The sequence below is a fragment of the Varanus komodoensis genome, unplaced genomic scaffold, assembly GCF_004798865.1.
Source record: "Varanus komodoensis strain SLA01 unplaced genomic scaffold, ASM479886v1 scaffold13_3, whole genome shotgun sequence".
NCBI classification, from domain to species: domain Eukaryota; kingdom Metazoa; phylum Chordata; class Lepidosauria; order Squamata; family Varanidae; genus Varanus; species Varanus komodoensis.
The window spans coordinates 17,570,665-17,589,097 of record NW_025335409.1 but is presented as its reverse complement, the minus strand read 5'-3'; the positions used below and the strand labels follow the sequence as shown (position 1 = coordinate 17,589,097).

General features: G+C 43.3%; 1 protein-coding gene across 1 annotated transcript in view; it reads right to left on the bottom strand.

Annotated features, from left to right (window-relative positions):
• SEMA3A (semaphorin 3A) overlaps positions 1-6,461 on the bottom strand; it is a 220,649-nt gene extending 214,188 nt beyond the window's left edge. The window contains exon 1 of the mRNA XM_044423275.1: positions 6,347-6,461. Within this exon, the coding sequence (XP_044279210.1) occupies positions 6,347-6,461 (115 nt within the window). The remainder of the gene's footprint in view (positions 1-6,346) is intronic.
• Positions 6,462-18,433: the final 11,972 nt, after the last annotated feature.

The following is an 18,433-nucleotide window of genomic DNA, read 5'->3' as shown; positions in this document are numbered from 1 at the left end:
AGTCACCCCATGTATTAGAGAAGAAACAGATAAAGTCGAAGATTAGATTTGGGTCGTCAGACATGTGGGGACATGCAGTAGGAAGTCCTGATTAGACCTACTGTCCAGTGCATGACTCATCCAGCACTTCCTTTCCATATTGCTCTAGGCTTCAAATACCTGAAGTGTCAGATACAAATAAGAAATTCGGGGTTGCAACATCAGAGGAGCATCTTTGGACAAACTCATCATACCAAGTCATGGTCCATTTAGCTCAGAATTGGCAGTGGTCTCTGGAATTTCTGGTGAAGGTCTTTCACATCACTTGCTAAGTTCCTTTTAAGTGGAGATGCAGCTCTTCTACATGCAAAGTATGCACCTCACTCAACCATGGAGCTAGAGAGGCTCCTGTATCCACCTGATTGGAAGTTGAAGGCTGGAAGTAGCTGAGAAACATGACAAATGTTTACCTCTATTCACATATCCCACCAGCTAGTTGCCCTACAGTTTTGCTCACCATTCAAGCTATCATGACCTTCCCGAAAGTGATATGAGCAAATTGAATCAGTCAGGCATGGATTTATTCAACCAGAAAACCCCCAAAGAGGTTTGTTCCTAATTATGTGTACTATTGGATTCGAAAAGTTCTTCGTGATGGCACTTAAATGGAAATGCTGAAATATTTACTCAACAAACTAAATGTAGCAGAGGTCTTAAAGAGTGGAATATCCTACAAGACTGTTCCTCTTCCTTCTCCACAGGAGCTTTCTTGTCAATAGGCCATGATAAGGAAAACTACTTACAGCTTTTTCCAGTCCACTAGCTAAAAATGAGACTTCCATACATGGGTCAGGCTCTGCATCAGCCACTAGAGGACTTTAGTGACAACTCCTGTTATCACTAGTCAGCTTGGCCAACCTAGGCAGGGCAGAGGTGTATGAACTGGTCATGCAGTGATGTATGAATTGGTGAGGAGAGGAACCTTGTAAGCTACCTTGGCTCCTGTGTGAGAGGAAAAGAGTTGGGAATGAATGCAATGCAATGTAAATGTAGTAACAGTAATTCTATGGAATGTGTAGTCCTTTTGCAATTATAGTGTCAACCATGATTAATGCTACTGAAGAACTATTTCACAGGGACAAGTCTAGGTTGACTTCAAGTATGCACATTTGATAAGAAGCTCCAATTAACCCTGGCTTTCCAGCCATATGACTTTGTTGCATTTATACTTTACATTTTTAGGTATATACTTAAAACAATTTATGAAATAATAATATTTAAGATAATGCTACATAAAATGTTTTATGGAGTTTGCCTGAAAAATAGCACATCAACATTCTACCCTAAATAAATTACTCTCAAGGAATTGTGCTGTTTAACCAATTGTTTGTGTGTGTGTGTGTGTGTGTGTATGGAAGGCTGAGCGCTGAAGAAATGACGCTTTTGAATTGTGGTTTTGGAGAAGACTCCTAAGAGTTCCTTGGACTGCAAAGAGATCAAACTAGTCAATCCTAAAGGAAGTCAACCCTGACTGTTCTTTAGAATGACAGATACTGAAGCTGAAGCTCAAATACTTTGGCCACCTAATGAAAAGAAAGGACTCATTGGAAAAGACCCTGATGCCAGGAACAATTTAAGGCAAAAGGAGTAGGGGACCACAGAGGATGAGGTGGCTGGATGAAGTCACTGGTGCAGTGGGCATGGGGTTCACTGGACTCTGGGCGATGGTGGAGGACAGTGTGCTGTGGTCCATGAGGTCATGAAGGGTCGGGCACAACTTTGCAACTGAAACACACACACACACACACGTATATATAGAGAGAGATTTAATCTTGTTAGTTTCCTGTGATTTGACTTTGCTGCAGCTTCTCATATTTTAATCATTTGTTGGCAATTATCAGCCAGAGTTCTTCATAATACAGCTTGAATGAGAGACAGTGGAAAGAAGAAACAAATCTGTATACAATCATTTTGCAGTTAATTATCTCAGAGTAATGTGCATTCAATTGTGTAACAATAACAACAACAAAAAGAACCACACATTTACTCTTCCCAGACAGACTTAAGAGAATTGAGAAATATTCAGTAAACAAATGGGTTCAGGCAGATGAATCTGGGAAACTTTTCATGCAAAGGGAGAGGTGGGGAGGGTCATGGAATCCAAATGTTCTGTGGGGTAGGGAGAACAAGAAGCAAAGGCATGTAAGAAGATGCCAGAAACCTTGCTTCCTTAGATCTGCTGTTTTGAGTTGCAAAAAAAAAAAAAAAACAACCCCCCCCCCAAAAAAACCCTCCCACTAAACATTGAGGGAACAAGTCAGACATGAAATAATAGCTCAGTACAACTCTAAGTGCCAAGACAGTCATTACTTTGAAGCTGTAGTTAGCAACAACATCTCACTACTACAATACACTAGAGTAGGCAGAGCGTGCTGATCTTAAAAGCTCCGATTCCCTCACTGGCTTGAGCCAAACAAGGGCTCTAGAGTAAAAATGAACATAAGATATAGCAGCTTTAAGCAGAGTTAAATTAATATCTGTTCTGGCCCTAAATTTCAAAGGTACCTTGCTATGGAGGCTGCTACTAGAGATCAGACAAGCAAATATTAGAATTTTCCTGGTAGAACTAGCTACATGCCTTTTTGAATCCTGACCATCGCAAGGTCAGGATACCTCTAGTAAATAGCCCTTTCCTCTAATCATCAAGTTATACTCTTTTTACATCCCTTCACTTAAAAAATGTATGAGGGTTCTAACCTGGTATAGGGCTGAGTGACAGCACAGTAAGAGGACTTGAGAAAAAGTGAGGTCACTGAAACTTCTGTTGGAGAACCTGAGAAATGACAGAGCTAATGGCAAGGCTTTGAAAACAAGCAACCATGGATTTAACCTTCCATGAATCATTCTCCTAAATGTTTTATGGAGAGTCTCTTTCCCACTTTAACCATGCTTGACATCTAATAATTAATCGAGAAAACACACATCCCAAGCTAGTTAGAAAGAAATCCTTAATTATTTGTTGCAGCATCACCCTGATCATTGACCAAAGAGCATTGGCCAAGAAACCACCTCACTGTTCACCTGTAAAAACAAAAAGACAATGACAGACGGTCCAATAAGAGAAGGAAAGGGGCTCAGCACGGCCTTGCCACCCCACCTTCATTTCACAGTTTGGTTTATTAAACTGAGTTCTTTCCCTGGAAGAAATCAGCCAAATAGCCAAAGGGCAATGTTTCCACATTATGAATAGCACTTACAAACACACATATCCCAGAATGGATCCCAGTGGCATGAAAATGCCTTGTGGTGCTGTCCCACAAAAGAAAGAAAGAAAGAAAGAAAGAAAGAAAGAAAGAAAGAAAGAAACCACCATGGTGTTTGCAGCATATTAATCTGCAGCTCAACAACATCACTCCATTAATAGACAGAGAGCACTTAAATCAACTGCTGTGCTCATTTCACTGAGGAACGATTCGCAGCATGAGGCATTAGAAGGACAATTAATTATCCAAAGTTTTATTAGCTCATGCGCTTTATTCTCCCATGTCCCTGCAGTAACTAGCTTTTTATGACAATGCAGCCACTGCTAGAAAGAGCAAATCTCTCACTCTGATTACCAGCCTGATCCTCAAATAACATAGCTAATCAAAAGTCACACAGAGGGATGCAAGTAGCTTGGATAATAATCCTTAGCATTCTTTACACAGCACATGAAGTGTTCAAAGCTTAGATGCTCTCTTGCTTAAATGCAGTCCTGTGTTTAAACACTTTGGTCATGCCAAGTTTAGAGCCAGCCTGTGGATAATGTTGGACTTGTATCAGAGGGAGATAGGCTTTAAATTCCGTCTCTACCTCCACAGGGATGAATCATCTACCTCATAGGGCTGTTGTTGGGAGAATAATATAGAAGGACACAGTGAGCTGTGTCGCTTAGCAGCTCAGAAAAATAAGATTGTGCCACATGAAAGTAACCAAAACTAGGAAGATCATTAAGTCTGCAACCACATTGGATCCACTGGGCCTTATTTCATGGTAAATGCAAGTAGGATTATGCCACACATCTTCCTCTGTCCAACCGGATGTCTAAGCTGACAGCTGTGAAATTATAATGGTAGCAGGCAGCCACCATATAGGTATCATCTTCATCAAAAGAACTATCTGATGTACAATACAACGGCACCTCTTTCATTCCTCACCTGATGCTCTGCAGATTAAATAATCATGAGTCATGTGACATACACACATAAGCATTGCTTGTGTGGATTGCTGGCAGAATTAGAATCAGCACTAAACTTTAGCACAGCAGTCCAAGACAGGTCTACTCTGAGCCAACCATGCAGAATGAAGAAGTACTTCTAGGTGAGTGTGTATAGGACTGCAGCCTAAAAGAGTTAAAAATAGTACATTGCTTCTAATGAGCCTTTGTTCTTCTTAACAGATCACATTAAGTCTGCAACTTTAATCTCCTAACTGTACATGTAATTGCATTTCAACAGGAGCATTAAAGCTAATTAGATCATATGCAATTAAATATCTATTTAGGGGCACTTAGGAGTTGCATTGTACAGTGGCAGCTCATCTTAGAAAGGAAAAGGTAACTTGCGTGCATTTTTATTATTTTTTTAAAGCAGTCTCTTTATGGCAAGTTAATTAGCATATTCTCAGAACTCCAGGGTGTTATTTCTCTCTCTCTCACAAACACACACACCCAGCTGCCTGTTTTAGACTGAGTATATACAATGATTTCACAATCACACATGCTAGTTTTGCTTTTGCTTTTTTTTTTTTTTAATGGGTGTTTCATCAGCTGAGCCAAGGGGTGTCAATGACATCTTCCTGCCATCGCTTAGCTTGTGATCCAACATGTGCACCCCTTTACTCTAGAGTTGTCTGGGCAACTCCAGTGGAACTAATATGTAAGCAGTTCAGCACTGCAACATAGGAAGAGGTCCTTAGCAGGTTGTTTAACGAACAAGCAACAACAAAAGCATGCAAAATTGATCTTTCCTGTTATTAAAAGAGTGGGAAATCGAGCTATTTCCCTAGGACACACACACATAAGCACTTACTCTCCCCTGGCATAATCTCCACAGACATTATATTATTATTATCAATATTATTATTATCATTAATTATATTTCTATACCACCCATAGCCGAAGCTCTCCGGGTGGCTCACAACATTGAAGTCCCCCATCCAGATTCCAACAAGGCCTGACCCTGCTTAGCTTCCAAGATGAGGCGTGACCAGGCCCTTCAGGCTACATGGAAGCTACAGCGCACTGCTGAGTGACATCTGTAACTGCAGACACGTGCCCGGTCCTTTCTGCATGGGAAGGTGCTGAAGCCCGGGTCTTGGTCCCTGTTCCCAGCCACTGAAACCCTGGCTTTGAAGCGAAGGCCCTTCCTTCTCTCCTCCGGTGGGAGCAGCCCCGCCTTTCCACGCGCTGCAGGCACCTTGCGCGGCCGGCCCGGGCGCCGCGTCCTCAAAGTCTTGGCGGGAGCGAGGGGCGGGTGTTGCCCGCTCGCAGCAACTCGGAAGCGCCGCAGCGCTGCGCCGAACTTGGCTAAGAAGCGGCACGGCGCTGCAGGCGCGCCGCCTGCCCAAACCGTGCTCCGGGGAACCTGCGCCTTCCGTCTCCGGAGCGGGGTGCCGAGCAACGGCGGCTGTGCCGCGAGACCCGGGCGACAGCCGTGCGATCGAGGTGATCCCGGGCAGCGCAAGAGAAGCAGCTCATCCATGCACGAGGTCTCCCTTCCTGCCCTCCGCGCACGGCCGATCATCTGGATGCAGGACCTACGCTTTGGCACACCCTCTGCCCACGCTGTAACTGCTCGTTGGGCACCGGACTGCCAGCCTTGCGCGTTTGGCTGGGCATACTTCAGAATTAACTCCTTCATGCCATCCAAAGCAAGACATCGCGACAGACCATCCCAAGCGAAGTAGGGGCAGTCTTCCAGCATTGCCAACAGATCCCTCGCCTGACAATGCCGACGGGCAGAGGGGGAGCGAATGGGGGCCAGAGAGACAGAGACCGAGAGAGAGGGTGGGTCTCGCCTTTGCTTTGCTTCCCGTTCGCAGTCCGATGGAATCAGAAGCGATTCGATCAACTATTCCCTGGTGATGGCGGGGGTGCGGGGAGAAAAGAGCGCAGCGCTCCAGACTAACTCCTCCTTTGTCTACATGGAAACTGGGCAGCGGTGCAAGATTTCTCTCGGGAGAGACCAGGATTCAAGTGATTCCATCAGGTTGTGTCGGGACAAATCAATATGAAATCCCTCGGTCCGCGGCGGAATCCTGGGGAAAGATCACGGGGGCGAGCCGCCAGCGAGAGGGAAACACTCGGTAGAGGAAAAGGCAGGCTTACCTTTATAGGATAATTTTAGCCGCGGCACGTTGGTCTTGACATGCTGGCTGCGTGCGCGTCCTCCTAGTAGTAATACTCCCAAGCAAAGCCAAGCAATCCGGCTGATCCAGCCCATGCTGCAGAAGACTGTACAGTCCCCTTTGGATACCCGGCGAGGTCCCTCCCCGGCGCTCCCTTCTTGTCCTGTGTGTTAAGGAAGGGGTGTGTGTGAATCCAGCGAGAAGTTCAAAATGATCTAAAAAACTGAGAGTTAACAGGTGACCCCGGTCAGTTTCATTCAAAAAATCCCCCCCAGAACAAAAAAACTGCAGAAGCATTTAAAACAACCACCGTTCTTCTGGCCAGGTTTGCAACATCTCCTTTTCTGCTTCCCCTTTTCTGATTCTTTCCCTGGAGCAGAAAGCGGGGAGAGGGGGACAGCAATAACAATAATGATGATGATGATGAAAAACTTCCAGCGCTCTGCCTTTCTGCACGGAGCCACAGGCGCGCGCCCCCACAGCGGTGGAGCGAGCGAGCGAGCGAGCGAAAGACGGAACCAGCCGGCACTGGCTAGAGAAAAAGGCACCAACGGTGAGTGGCGAAAAGAAATTGACCAGAGGAATTGACTACAGCTGCAGCTTCTAGGCTTGTGGAGGTTTCCCGGGGCCAACCTCTTTTTAAAATCTGAGCTCCACTCTGTGATCGCCTTGTGGCATAAGCCAATCCCGTTCCCCTGCTCCCCTCCGGCTTCAATTGCAGACAGGAGGAATGAAAAAAGGGACGGAGAGGCGCAGTAACACTGAGTGTTCCTGTACACATGGGGAGAGAGCGAGAGATGACACAGGAATCCGCAGTTTCTCTCCTCCCCCCTCCCCGTCTTTTTTAACCCAACAATCTCCCTCTAGAGTAGCTGACAATGAGAGAACAAGCAAATCACAGCCCACTTCCCTTCCTCCTGCTGTCACCAAACACATGCAAAAAACATCTACTCAAAGATTTGCAGAGGGACCAGTTTGAGAAAGGGAGAGAGCCATAAATTTCGCAGTCAAAGGCTCAGATTTTTTCTCCCCTCCCACCTCTCTCCCCTCCATATCTTAAAAAAAGGGGTGGGGGCTTTTTTTAAAGGCCTTGAATCAGTCTACTGTCATAAATAATGTATCCGACTCATAATGTAATTCTTTCTCTTTTTTCCCCACAGATCTAAAAAAAGGGTGAGGGGAGTTAAGAAACCCTTCCATCAACATAACTTTACTACTGGAGTTTAATTTAATGTCTTGTTAGGGAGCCCTCCTTCCCTCCTGCCCAACCACCTCCAAGTCAGTGAGAGAAATTCCTAGTGAAAAGTCCAATTCAAGACACATATAAAAGTCCAAGGGGACTAATAAATCATACAGGAGGATTCTCTAAAGATCTTTTTCCTCCCTCAGTTTAAAATATCAATTGCCTTCCTCCTTTCAGGGAGGATCTCACGGCATGAAAAGCTTTGGTTGAACTCCCTTTCCACCCCCAACAACCTTGTCTCAAAAATGGAAAGGACAAGCCAAATATATTCAGTACAGGAGAAGAACACGCAAATGGGTATCCAGAGATACTCATAGGTGCTGACATTCCTTTTCTATAACAAAATCTGGATCCTGTTTCTTTCCTCAAAGATTGCTTTGTTTCCCCGTCCTTCATTTGTATTTATGCTGCTGTCTAGCAATGAAGTTTGTGTTTGTGTGTTTGATGTCCGTGTTTTGAATTACCTCCCCCACCCCAACAGCTTATATGGTGTTTAAGGGTTAGCGTGCCAGACAAGGACTTGAGAGACTTGACTTCAAATGCCCACTTAGCCATGAAACTTGGACCAATCACTATTTGTCAGCCTAAGGCTTCCTGCAAGAATAAAATAGGAAGCAGAAGAGAGAAGAACCCTTCGTTCTTTAGAGAAAGCATGAGATAAAACTCAAACAAACAAACAAACAGGATTGTCCATGAGCTCCAGTCCTGACATTACACTCACAAACAAGCAAACAATAGGGTTGCTATTAGCAACATATGTATTTTGTGAAATCTATTCTATTGGTGTTTCACAGATTCCGAGGTGTCTCTTATCCCATCATCTCCTTGTGGATGGAATCAGATTGGTTTTTTACAGATATACGAGGATTTCATGTGCATTAGGGCAATTGGTACAACTGTAAATTTGTCCACAACCCTCTCAAAGGTTGAAAAGCAGTCTGTGGAATCTGTACAACTCAGAAAAAGCCTGCAGAATCAGCAGGTCAGTTTCATGGAAATCTGAACTCATTTGAATCTGTTACAGATTTCTCTGGTATCATTTGTACATGGTTTGGTACATGGTCATAGCAAACTAGTGATGTTTAAGGCCATGTGGGATGGTCACATCCCCACACAAAACCCTCAGGGAAGCAGGGGTAAAAACAGTTCTTAGCTAAGTTCCAGCAGAACCTTCTAAGTGAAATCAAATTTCTCAGACTGATCGCATAGATTGGATTTGGGCTTTTAGGAGATTGGTCCACCCTGCAAACTGCAAAGTCAGTTGGGGGCAAGTCAGCCTACAGGATGCAATACCTTGTTCCACTTGGTTTCATCATTGACAGCCCTACAGAAATTGAACAGAAGCTGAAGTTACCAGCAGCAACCTCTTCTGACAAAGCAGAAGGAAAGAGGATGGGGTCTCCTGCATGATGAGTTCACACAATCACTGGACGAAGACATCTGGTCTCCGGAAGAAAGTCTCATGCAGAAATGCTCATAAAATGTTCTATTTTTGCATTCCCAGATTTTCCACAACGTATATAGTATAATCAAGTATACAAGAAGCCAACCTTTTTCTAAACATGTCTGCTGTCCAAAAGCGTTTATGGTTCCCTGCCCCTCCCCTCCAGTGTTTCAAATTGTTCCAGAATCCACATATGTTTCAGGCTAGTTAAATGCAATGCAGCAGAGACTACACAGGTCACAAGGTTATTCACATCAGTAGAAACATCCACTGATTTAAAACATTTCTTCTGCTAGTGAGTTTACCTATCCTTGAGCTTATGGTGGCTTCTAAGCAACTTTAGACCCATCCAAAGTCAAACCTACACAAATACAAAAGTATTTCCATAAGGCAGCAATAAAAGTCACTGCTCTTCTCTCAGTGGTACACACAGTTGGCCCACCTTGGGTCCCAGTTCAGCTCTCTGGAGTTCCCCAGAATGTCATGTCCTCTTCTCCTGGCCCTACCTCTTTCCTCCAACCATGGATCTTTTGGTGGTCTCCTGTCTTTTGTGTCATTTTCCCTGATCCCAAAAGGCAAAATGCTTCTCCTAAGGCTCAGTTATTGGTAGTAGGAGCCTTCAGCTACAATATGTTGGCATTTTTGACCCTTCCCCTTTTGCCTTCTGCACTGCTTATGGCTGAAATGTGACCCCTAAGAGGGTCTCTGAGATAATGAAAGGGGTTTAACATGCTTGCTTTATACCCACAAATTGTAGGGTCTGTTTTATCTCTAAAATGAAGTACTCGATCAATGATAACTGGTGACCCAGGATGGGGATGAACTCTCTCACACACCAGAGATCCAACCCATTGACAGTGTGGCCAATAGGCCAGAAAAAAAAGGGGGGGTAGCAGAAGGGGATGTGGATGGAATTGGCCCATACCCCTGATGTTCTCCACGCCTGCTTTAACACATCACTGGTTTTAGGATGGAGAGAGGTAGGCCATGACTGTTCTTCCTGACTCAAACCTTTTCATCACTATGGTTGCATAGCAAAAGGATATGGAACCAGGCAGGGCTGCCTCACACTGGCTGAGTTCAGGCAATACAACAAGCCATGGCGTTTGTTTGTTTTTTTACCATTGTTGGTATGCTTTGTTCTTAGATCCCAGCTGTGTTATTTCACCATGGTATAGTTGGTCTTTAAAAACATGATAACAGACTGCAATTTGTTCTATGGCTTCTCTGTACCACTATGGAGAGTTGTGCTGCCCAGACTCAGGCCCATAGTTTCCATGGTGCTAGTATACATACAACAGAAGCCTTGGAAAAAAGGGCCACTCTAGCAGCCTTTTCAGCCATCCAGCTTCTACTAACTTTCTCTGCCTGGCAACTGACATGCAGAGCAATGAGAAAGAGGGAGGTGGTGTAGGCAAGAAGCAATGCAGCTTGGAGTTAAATTATAGTCCTGGTGGTTGCTATCTGCTAGCAGTGAAAGGACTGAGTGTGTATGTCTGTGTGTGTAAACCATGATACTATAGAAACCATTAGATCATCCACTGGGTAGATCATGGTAACCACCCCCCAAACCATAGTGACCATGCAGGGTTGCTTGTTATGTTGTGTGAACCCAAGCACTGAGTTAGGCCTTTGGCCAATCTACTTCAGTGTTATCTACTCTGACTGGCAGTAGCTCTTCAAGCTCTTGAGCAAACATTTCTACTAGCCCTGAGACCCTTTGAGTGAAGATGGAAGCTGGAACCGTTTGAACCATGTACTCTACTGCTGAAATATTTTCCCTCTCCTAACAACAGATGTGACATAGGATTGTTTGAGAGACTTTGCAAAGTTGTTGAAGAGCTCTCCTGTGGGAATATATTTTGATAGAATCCATAAACATTACATATACCTGCTGAGAATGATGGGAGTTATAGTCTCCAATATACAGGGGATGGGTTAGACTGGCAAGGGCATGCCAAAATAGAGCTGATTCAGCAATATTCCAGGGTTGACTTTATCCCCTTCAAATGCCTCTTTGGGAAGTCTCTTTCAAGAAAGATTTAAAGTGTTAAGCTTAATGCTTGCTATTTTTTTAAAGAAAATCACACATGACTTCTCACACATTAAAATAAATTCTAGCACCGAACAGTTTCCACAATTGGGAATACTGGAAAGCAGTTCAGATTGGAGAAATATTCCTGATTTTTTTGCAAGCTAATTTGAATTTACACCAGCCCTGTTACCCTTTTCAAATCCTGGTGTCTGAAAGGTCATTGAAGGTATTACAATCACTGAAGGACCAGCTCTGTGGAAGCAGTGCAACCTGGCTACTATTTGACAGCAGATTCATCATACTAAAATTCTACATGAAAATCAGGAAAAAGAAAGAGGAAGGATTTGGTACCTTTAACTGTCAGCAATAAAGGAGTGGAGCAAGTTTAGCACATGCTACTTTATATGATTTCATGGCCCCTGCATGCCAGCAGGGGTACTTTATTCCTGGTTTTCACGTACAAATTGGAGACAATTTAATTTTTGGACAAGGATTTAACCCTGTTCTGAAGCCAAACTAAAGCATTCTGCCCCTGCCGCTCCCGTCACTGAACAGAACAGCTCACCAAGAATAAAAAGGAGATCCGCCAGCCTGTTCAGCAAACCCTTCTGCTTCCTGAGCTTAATTCATTAATCCTGCCACATCTTATCTGAAACATTCAGCAGTTCCATTGATCTGTGGCATTGTTGAGAAAATAAGATCCAAACATAATGTTAGTTTTGGTCATTCCCACACTTGTTATCCTTGTGGACTTTCATGTCCCGGGGGCAATGGATTAACACTCCAAAACGACAAGAGACGCCTGTCTGTTTTCCATGGATTACTTACTGCAGACATTTGTTCAATGGAGCAGCTTCTTGACACAATGAGATTATTTGGAGAGCAAGCCCAATGAATGACACTCTTGTGTGTGTGTGTGCGTGTGTGTGTTACAGGAGGACACAGTGTAAACAAAACACCAAAGATGACCCCAAGGATGTAAAAATCCATCATTTCCATCATGCTGCTAGGCCCTAAAATTAAAATTGCGATCGGATGAACATCTCTAAATCAAACTCTATATCCCTGTATATGTAGGCCAATGTGGCAATTTGCAAACTTTCCACCAAACTGTGATGAACCAAACCTTTCACTTTGCTCTTTTTGGAAAGGCCTCCAAACAAGGACCATGTTCATACTGTGACAGAACCCAACACTTACTTCTTACATGACTTAGCTTATGTTAACAAGCACTGCAGAGATCACCTGGAAGAGGTATGTCCTGCTCCTCCTAGGCCAATTGTTAGCTAGTTTGAATGTTTCTTTTCTGGGAGCATCAGGACCCAGTAGAAATATCTGGTCTGTGGAATCTTTTTTTGCTCAGCTGGTGGGCAGAAGAAAAGAAAAGCTTCCATACTTTTGGAAGGAAAAAGATGCTTTGGTAAGTTACTTGTATGAGTCTGGTAAATAGAATTTAGTGAGCTAGTCTGATATTTCATTTTATTTGAGAAGTAACTAATCCACAACTTCTTTGGGTCTTTAAGACATGTGCTGGATTAGAAACTGAATTTTATCATTTTACCTAGTTTGGATAGGCCTTAGTCATGTGTCAGTCAGCTTGGTAAGAGCTCTGGAAAAAGGTTAGTGCATCTCTGTAAAACATGCCAGAAGTCTGTTATCTCCTGCAGGAAAAAAAATATTAGCATCCTGGAATGAATTTCACACCCTAGATTCTCATTTTGTGGTGTAATTTACATGTAAGTAGACCTGCAACTAGGGCATTGTCAAATGTGTGGTAGTACACAATGTCCCCAAATTGAATCTACCTGTCTTTTATCCTTTTCTTCCTATAAAATAACACAACACACCTAGGGCACAATCCACAAATCTGCATAACCAGAATCCATTGGGATGCTTTTGTTACCCCACACAATACTGAGGCACAAAATGAGGTTAATTATAGGCTAACTAAATGGGGTCAACATCTTAGCTTTTTGTGTGTGTCAGGAAAAGAAGCAAACTCCTCCTTCAACCAAAAACTGAAATTCCCTGGAGAAACACACTGTGTTTCCAGGGGAAAGCATGCTTATTCTGATTGTTAGTTGGTAGGGGAACACATGTTATACTGATTATATGTTGATGCAGGAAAGATTTGAGCTGATCTTACCTGTACTAGCTGAAACTTGAAATCAGTTGTTATGCTGATAGTAACTTGTTGGGGGAAATGTTAAGATTAAGTCAAACAATGGGCTTTCATTGGCAATTTATGTCTAGGGTAGAAAAATGACCTGAGAGAAAGCAAATATTAGGGGGATGGCGTTTACAAATATATGGAACTGCTGACAGCAGCACCTCCAAGGAATATTGGCAAAAGAGTGTCTTGCAGCCAGGATGACTTGTGGCACATCAGTTTGTCTCACATAGACGTTTTACCCTGGCTTGCCTACCAAGGTGGAAATGCCTGCACATTGCAAGGAATGCTGATGGACACCCAGCTCACATGAAAAGCTGCTTTGGACTGATGGGCTTCTTTGTCTCCTGCATTCACTGGTGGGCAGGACACTCTCCAGCTGGATTGGGCAACAGCCCCAATCATCGATGTTGTGCTTTGTGGAGAAATTAGTTTAATCCATCTGAGGGTACCAGGTTGGGGGAATCCTTGAGCATAGGCCCCATGGTTGTTCATCACAAGGAACAAGTGGTAATAGTCAGCAATCTGACTTTCAGGGCTTCTCCATCATTTTGATCTCAAAGGTTCCCTGAAAAACTGCAAAGAAGCATCAGGCTTCACCCGAACACAGTCTGCAAGACACTGCTTTATTATGTGTTTCATTCATTATTACATCTATATTCCACCTTTTTTGTCTCTTGTAAGAAATCCACATTACAAAGCCCTCCTCCTTTCCATTTATCCTCACAACAACAACCCTCTGAGGTAGGTCAGAGACTGGCCTAAAGTCACTCTTGCAGCAGCATGGCCAAGTGGGGGATACAACTTGTCTCTTCCAAATCCTAGTCCAATTCTCTCACCACTAAACTGCATTACATGGCATATCCATTATCCCACCAATCCTTCCTACAGCTCTTTAAAGGGGCAAAGGTGTTGTTATTGTTGTTATACCTTTATTGCAGATGGGGGAGGGTGAAGGAGTACAGGCTGGACTGAACCCACCCAGGGAGTTCCTGGTTGCTATAGGATTTGCATGTTTCCTGATTCATGTTTCGCATCTTTCCCATGGTACTAGCTCAGGGAAAGCCCTGGGGTTTAAATAGCTTAATCCTATGCAGGAGTGCAGCCAGGTCTGCAATCTGCATATGGCAGTCAGTCCCTCAGTACACAGGTACAGGGCTGCAGCATTTAGTGTCTGCTGAAAGCCACTCCCCGTCTGCCCCCAACTTGTTCACAGAGGGAAGCGTGTACAAGCAGAATCTTGGAAATGGATCCAGACAACATACAGAAGAAATAGAATGCTGATGCCTTTAACGAGAAAAGATCCCAGGTCAAAAGAGAAAGCTTACAGTGCCTATACATGTTGTTTTGGTTTTAAATAATTTAAACCGCAGGGGGGCAGAAAGTTCCTTTTCTTCTGCCCCACATCAGCAAAGTGCTTAAACAGATGGTCAGCGTTTAAGCAGATACAGAAAACTATTGCTTGCAAAAGTTTTCCTAAGGCAGTATCATCTCCATGTTTAGACAGGAAAAAAGGCCCACACCTCCCAGCATGCTCTTTCAGAGTGTGGTACTTATAACATGCTTTTAAAGAGGCTAGGAAGGGTGGGAAGCCTGTAAATTTGGTGAGATCAGGAATGAGTTCTCCCCTGACATTCTGGATCTGGAGTGTTTGAGAGCCTGTCCTTTTGTAAATCCACACCATCACCCTAAACTTTGCTTAGCAAGAGGTGGATGTTGCAGAACCAAGAGCATTTTCATAGGCATATGTAGAGTAGGTATTTATTTATTTATTTATTTAAAAATTTTCTATACAGTCCCATCACAAATGTCTCATATGCCATGTTGGCTGTTTGATGCTGAGAAGCTGATACTATTTTACCACTTTAAAGGTGGTTCACAAAGGCCACATAATACACCTCTCTCTACTGAAGCAAAGAACACACATGGCTTGGTGGAACTTCCTGGGGAACTTCAGAAAGCCCTTCTACTGTTGCAGACTGACTGTGAGAGAGACAGGCAACACTAGCACATGGGTGAGTCAAAATTTATCTGCACTCTGGCTGTAGAATTTATTTTAATTAACTTTTAGAAAAGACAAATACATCATTTTTCAACATAATCTCCTCGCTTTTCGATACACTTTGTCAATCTGTCAACAAGCTTTCGTATTCCCTCATAAAAAAGTGTTTTAGGTTGAGCTGCAAGCCACGAATGCACCACTGACCACTTCTTCATCAGAAGTGAATCTTCATCCTCGTAGGACTGCTTTCAGGAGACCAAATGGGTGAAAGTCTGTTGGAGCAAGATCAGGACTATAGGGTGGATGCTTTAACACCCCAAAACGAAGATTTTGCAGAGTGTCAACCGTGTGGGGAGAAGTGTGTGGACATGGTCCTTCTTGATGACTAACACTTGTGCAAACTTCCTTGAACTTCTCTATCCATTCATACACACTTCTTCACGACAAAACACTTTCTCCATACTGTGCACAAAGTCTTCGATAAATGACTGCACCAGGTACACTCTCAGACCACAAAAAATGAATCACTGAACGCTGCTCTTCTTTCGTGCAGATCACAAGTAGAGGATCCATTTTTGCTTGCACCACAGTTACAAATGAACTGATGTAACATGTTCACACCTGCACAGCAGTGACTGGGGAGACAGTAGCCTTGAACAGAAAGTGCTGATAAGACAGTGCAGCCAGGAGAAGTTTTAATATGAGTATGGATAATTTTTGACTCACTCTTGGTGTGTGTGTGCATATGACTCTTTATTGTAGGTGCACACTAACAGTAGAGAGTGAGCCCATCTCCATCTGGGACCAGCTGCTACGGTCATCATATACAGTGGATTTATATAAATGAGGTCTTTGTGATGATTAGTAACAGAAAACATCACAGCAGAAAACATTCAGTTACTTTTGTACATGGTTATCTTGACCTGCACTTCAGGTGTCAAAATATCTGCCTCCAGGCTTATTTTTACACATTCTGACCTTTTTTATATTTTCAACTCTTTTTTATCTCTTTGTTAAAAATATAAATAACTGACTCTTATGATTTATATTCTGTGCTACCATTTACTGTTCTTATTTATGGAGAGGCTGAAAATACTTACTTAAAACTGCATATAAACATATGAATCCAGGGATACACTATGCATCCTTTGATACAGTGGATGTGTGCAACCTCTTGTAACCCTAAGAATACACACATTTCATTGGGATCAATGGGGAAGGGAGGTTTCAACCTTTCCTTCTCTGTTTGGAGGGAACACGTTTCCCAGTATGAAGGTACCAGCACATTATGACCAACACCTGAGGTCCTCCTTGAATGTTGGCAGCAAAGCCTTCATCAGAGATGCCTGCCAATTGTGGACCCCTCTCCCCAACCCCCATCCCCATAGTGAGATTCACCTGATGCCAACATCTTTTTTACTAAGACTTTTCTCTCTTCCCAGACATTGGACAACAGGTGGCTGATGTCAGAATTTATTTGGTTTATCAGTTCCTGGCATTTTATTGCTTTTATCTTTCTTGCTTTGTTGATTGTTTGAACAATTAATTGCATGTTGTACTCCCTGATGTGAAATGTCTTGATTCTTCTTCTAAGAAGCTTACTAAAGGAACAATCCTATGCCCTATGGATTGAGGCAGGACAGGTTTTTTGGAATCCAACCCTGAGGTCCTGCAACCTCGGTGCCAGCACTGCAAAGGCTGCCCACCCCCCACCTAAGTACCTCCAGCGGCCAAGAACTGTAGATGAAACACAGACTGTGGGGGTGTGGTGACAGCAAAGATTGCTTTATGCATAGGATGCAGAGATGCCTCCAGGTTCAGAGGCTCCCATGCACTGAGGTCAAAGGGGATTGGATCGTGCCCTGAGAAATTTCAACAACGGCAACGGTGACATCCCCTCCAAGCTGCTATTGGTCCCCAAGGTAGTTTCCAGCAGTGCCAACAGCAGCTCGTGTTTGGGGCTTACAGCATCTTGTGATGAGGGATTTCCATTTGGATGGTGGTGGGAGACAACAGGCATAAACCTGCCTTTACTGCACACAGTGTGAATTGCTTCTTCACACCTGATAGTAATTTCACTTAAACTGCATAGACAGAGAATAGTATTGTACAGTACCCATGCAGGACCATGTAATGGGGCTTTGTTGCTTTTAAAAATAACTCGTAATGAGTGGTAGTGCTCACTTCCAGAAGGAAGCTCTTCCATTCCATTCCATTCATTTTCCAGGGTTATGGTTCAGAGTTGTGAAGCTCCATTTCAGCTGTGGTGGATCCCATGAGTACAATAAAACCAAAGGAGGCAGAAAGGCAGAAAAACAATGGCTATTACCCATCATTGCTAATGTTGCATTTAGTGGCATGTTGAACATAGCCTTGAGTCACTTGTGCTTCGTCCCCTGATCACCTTTTAGAATTTCATTAAGGTGAATTCCATGTCCCCAGTTTTGTGCAAGAAACTTTATTTTCTGTTTCTAAAATGTTTGAGAGGTACTGGCTCTGTTTGTCTATGTCACACAAACACGAGAAGCCTCCAAAGGATTGAGATGTGTTTGAGGCAAGCTCTCCACCAAATCCACAAGAGAATCACAGCTCCACCATCTGCTATGATCATTGCTTTCTCTATTTCTCCCCCTACTTCCTTTTCCTCCAGAATGGTTTATAAATATGTGAGAAGAATGCTACAACAAAATTATAAGAGGTTGTCATTGATGAGTGTTTCTGCTGTGGGCACTCACCTTCCCAGCCTACAGGGGGTGTGCGGGAATGCATCTCCTTCCTTCCTTCCTACCTTCCTTAATGAGGCCTTTTCTGATGCAGAAAATTAGAATCAGTGATTATGTTAAATCATGATGGTGTGTGGGTGCAAGATGTTCTGCAGATGATCAAATGAGACCATACAAAGAGTAGGAGCTAAATTGTTGGTACATGTTGCTCTGAGGCCAAATATATCTATAACAATAAAAAGTTAGTTATTTAATCACTACAGAGGCATTCACTGACAGCAGGGAGTGGTAGGGAGACTGCAACCCATCAAGGAAACTCAAAGCAAACTTTTAATAATTTGATGTTTTCTTAGAACCAGTAATATATGAGATTGTGTAGGTTGGCAGTGTGAGCTGGCTGATTAAAAAGAAAACAAACTCAGCCGCAGACTTAAGTGATAACATATATTT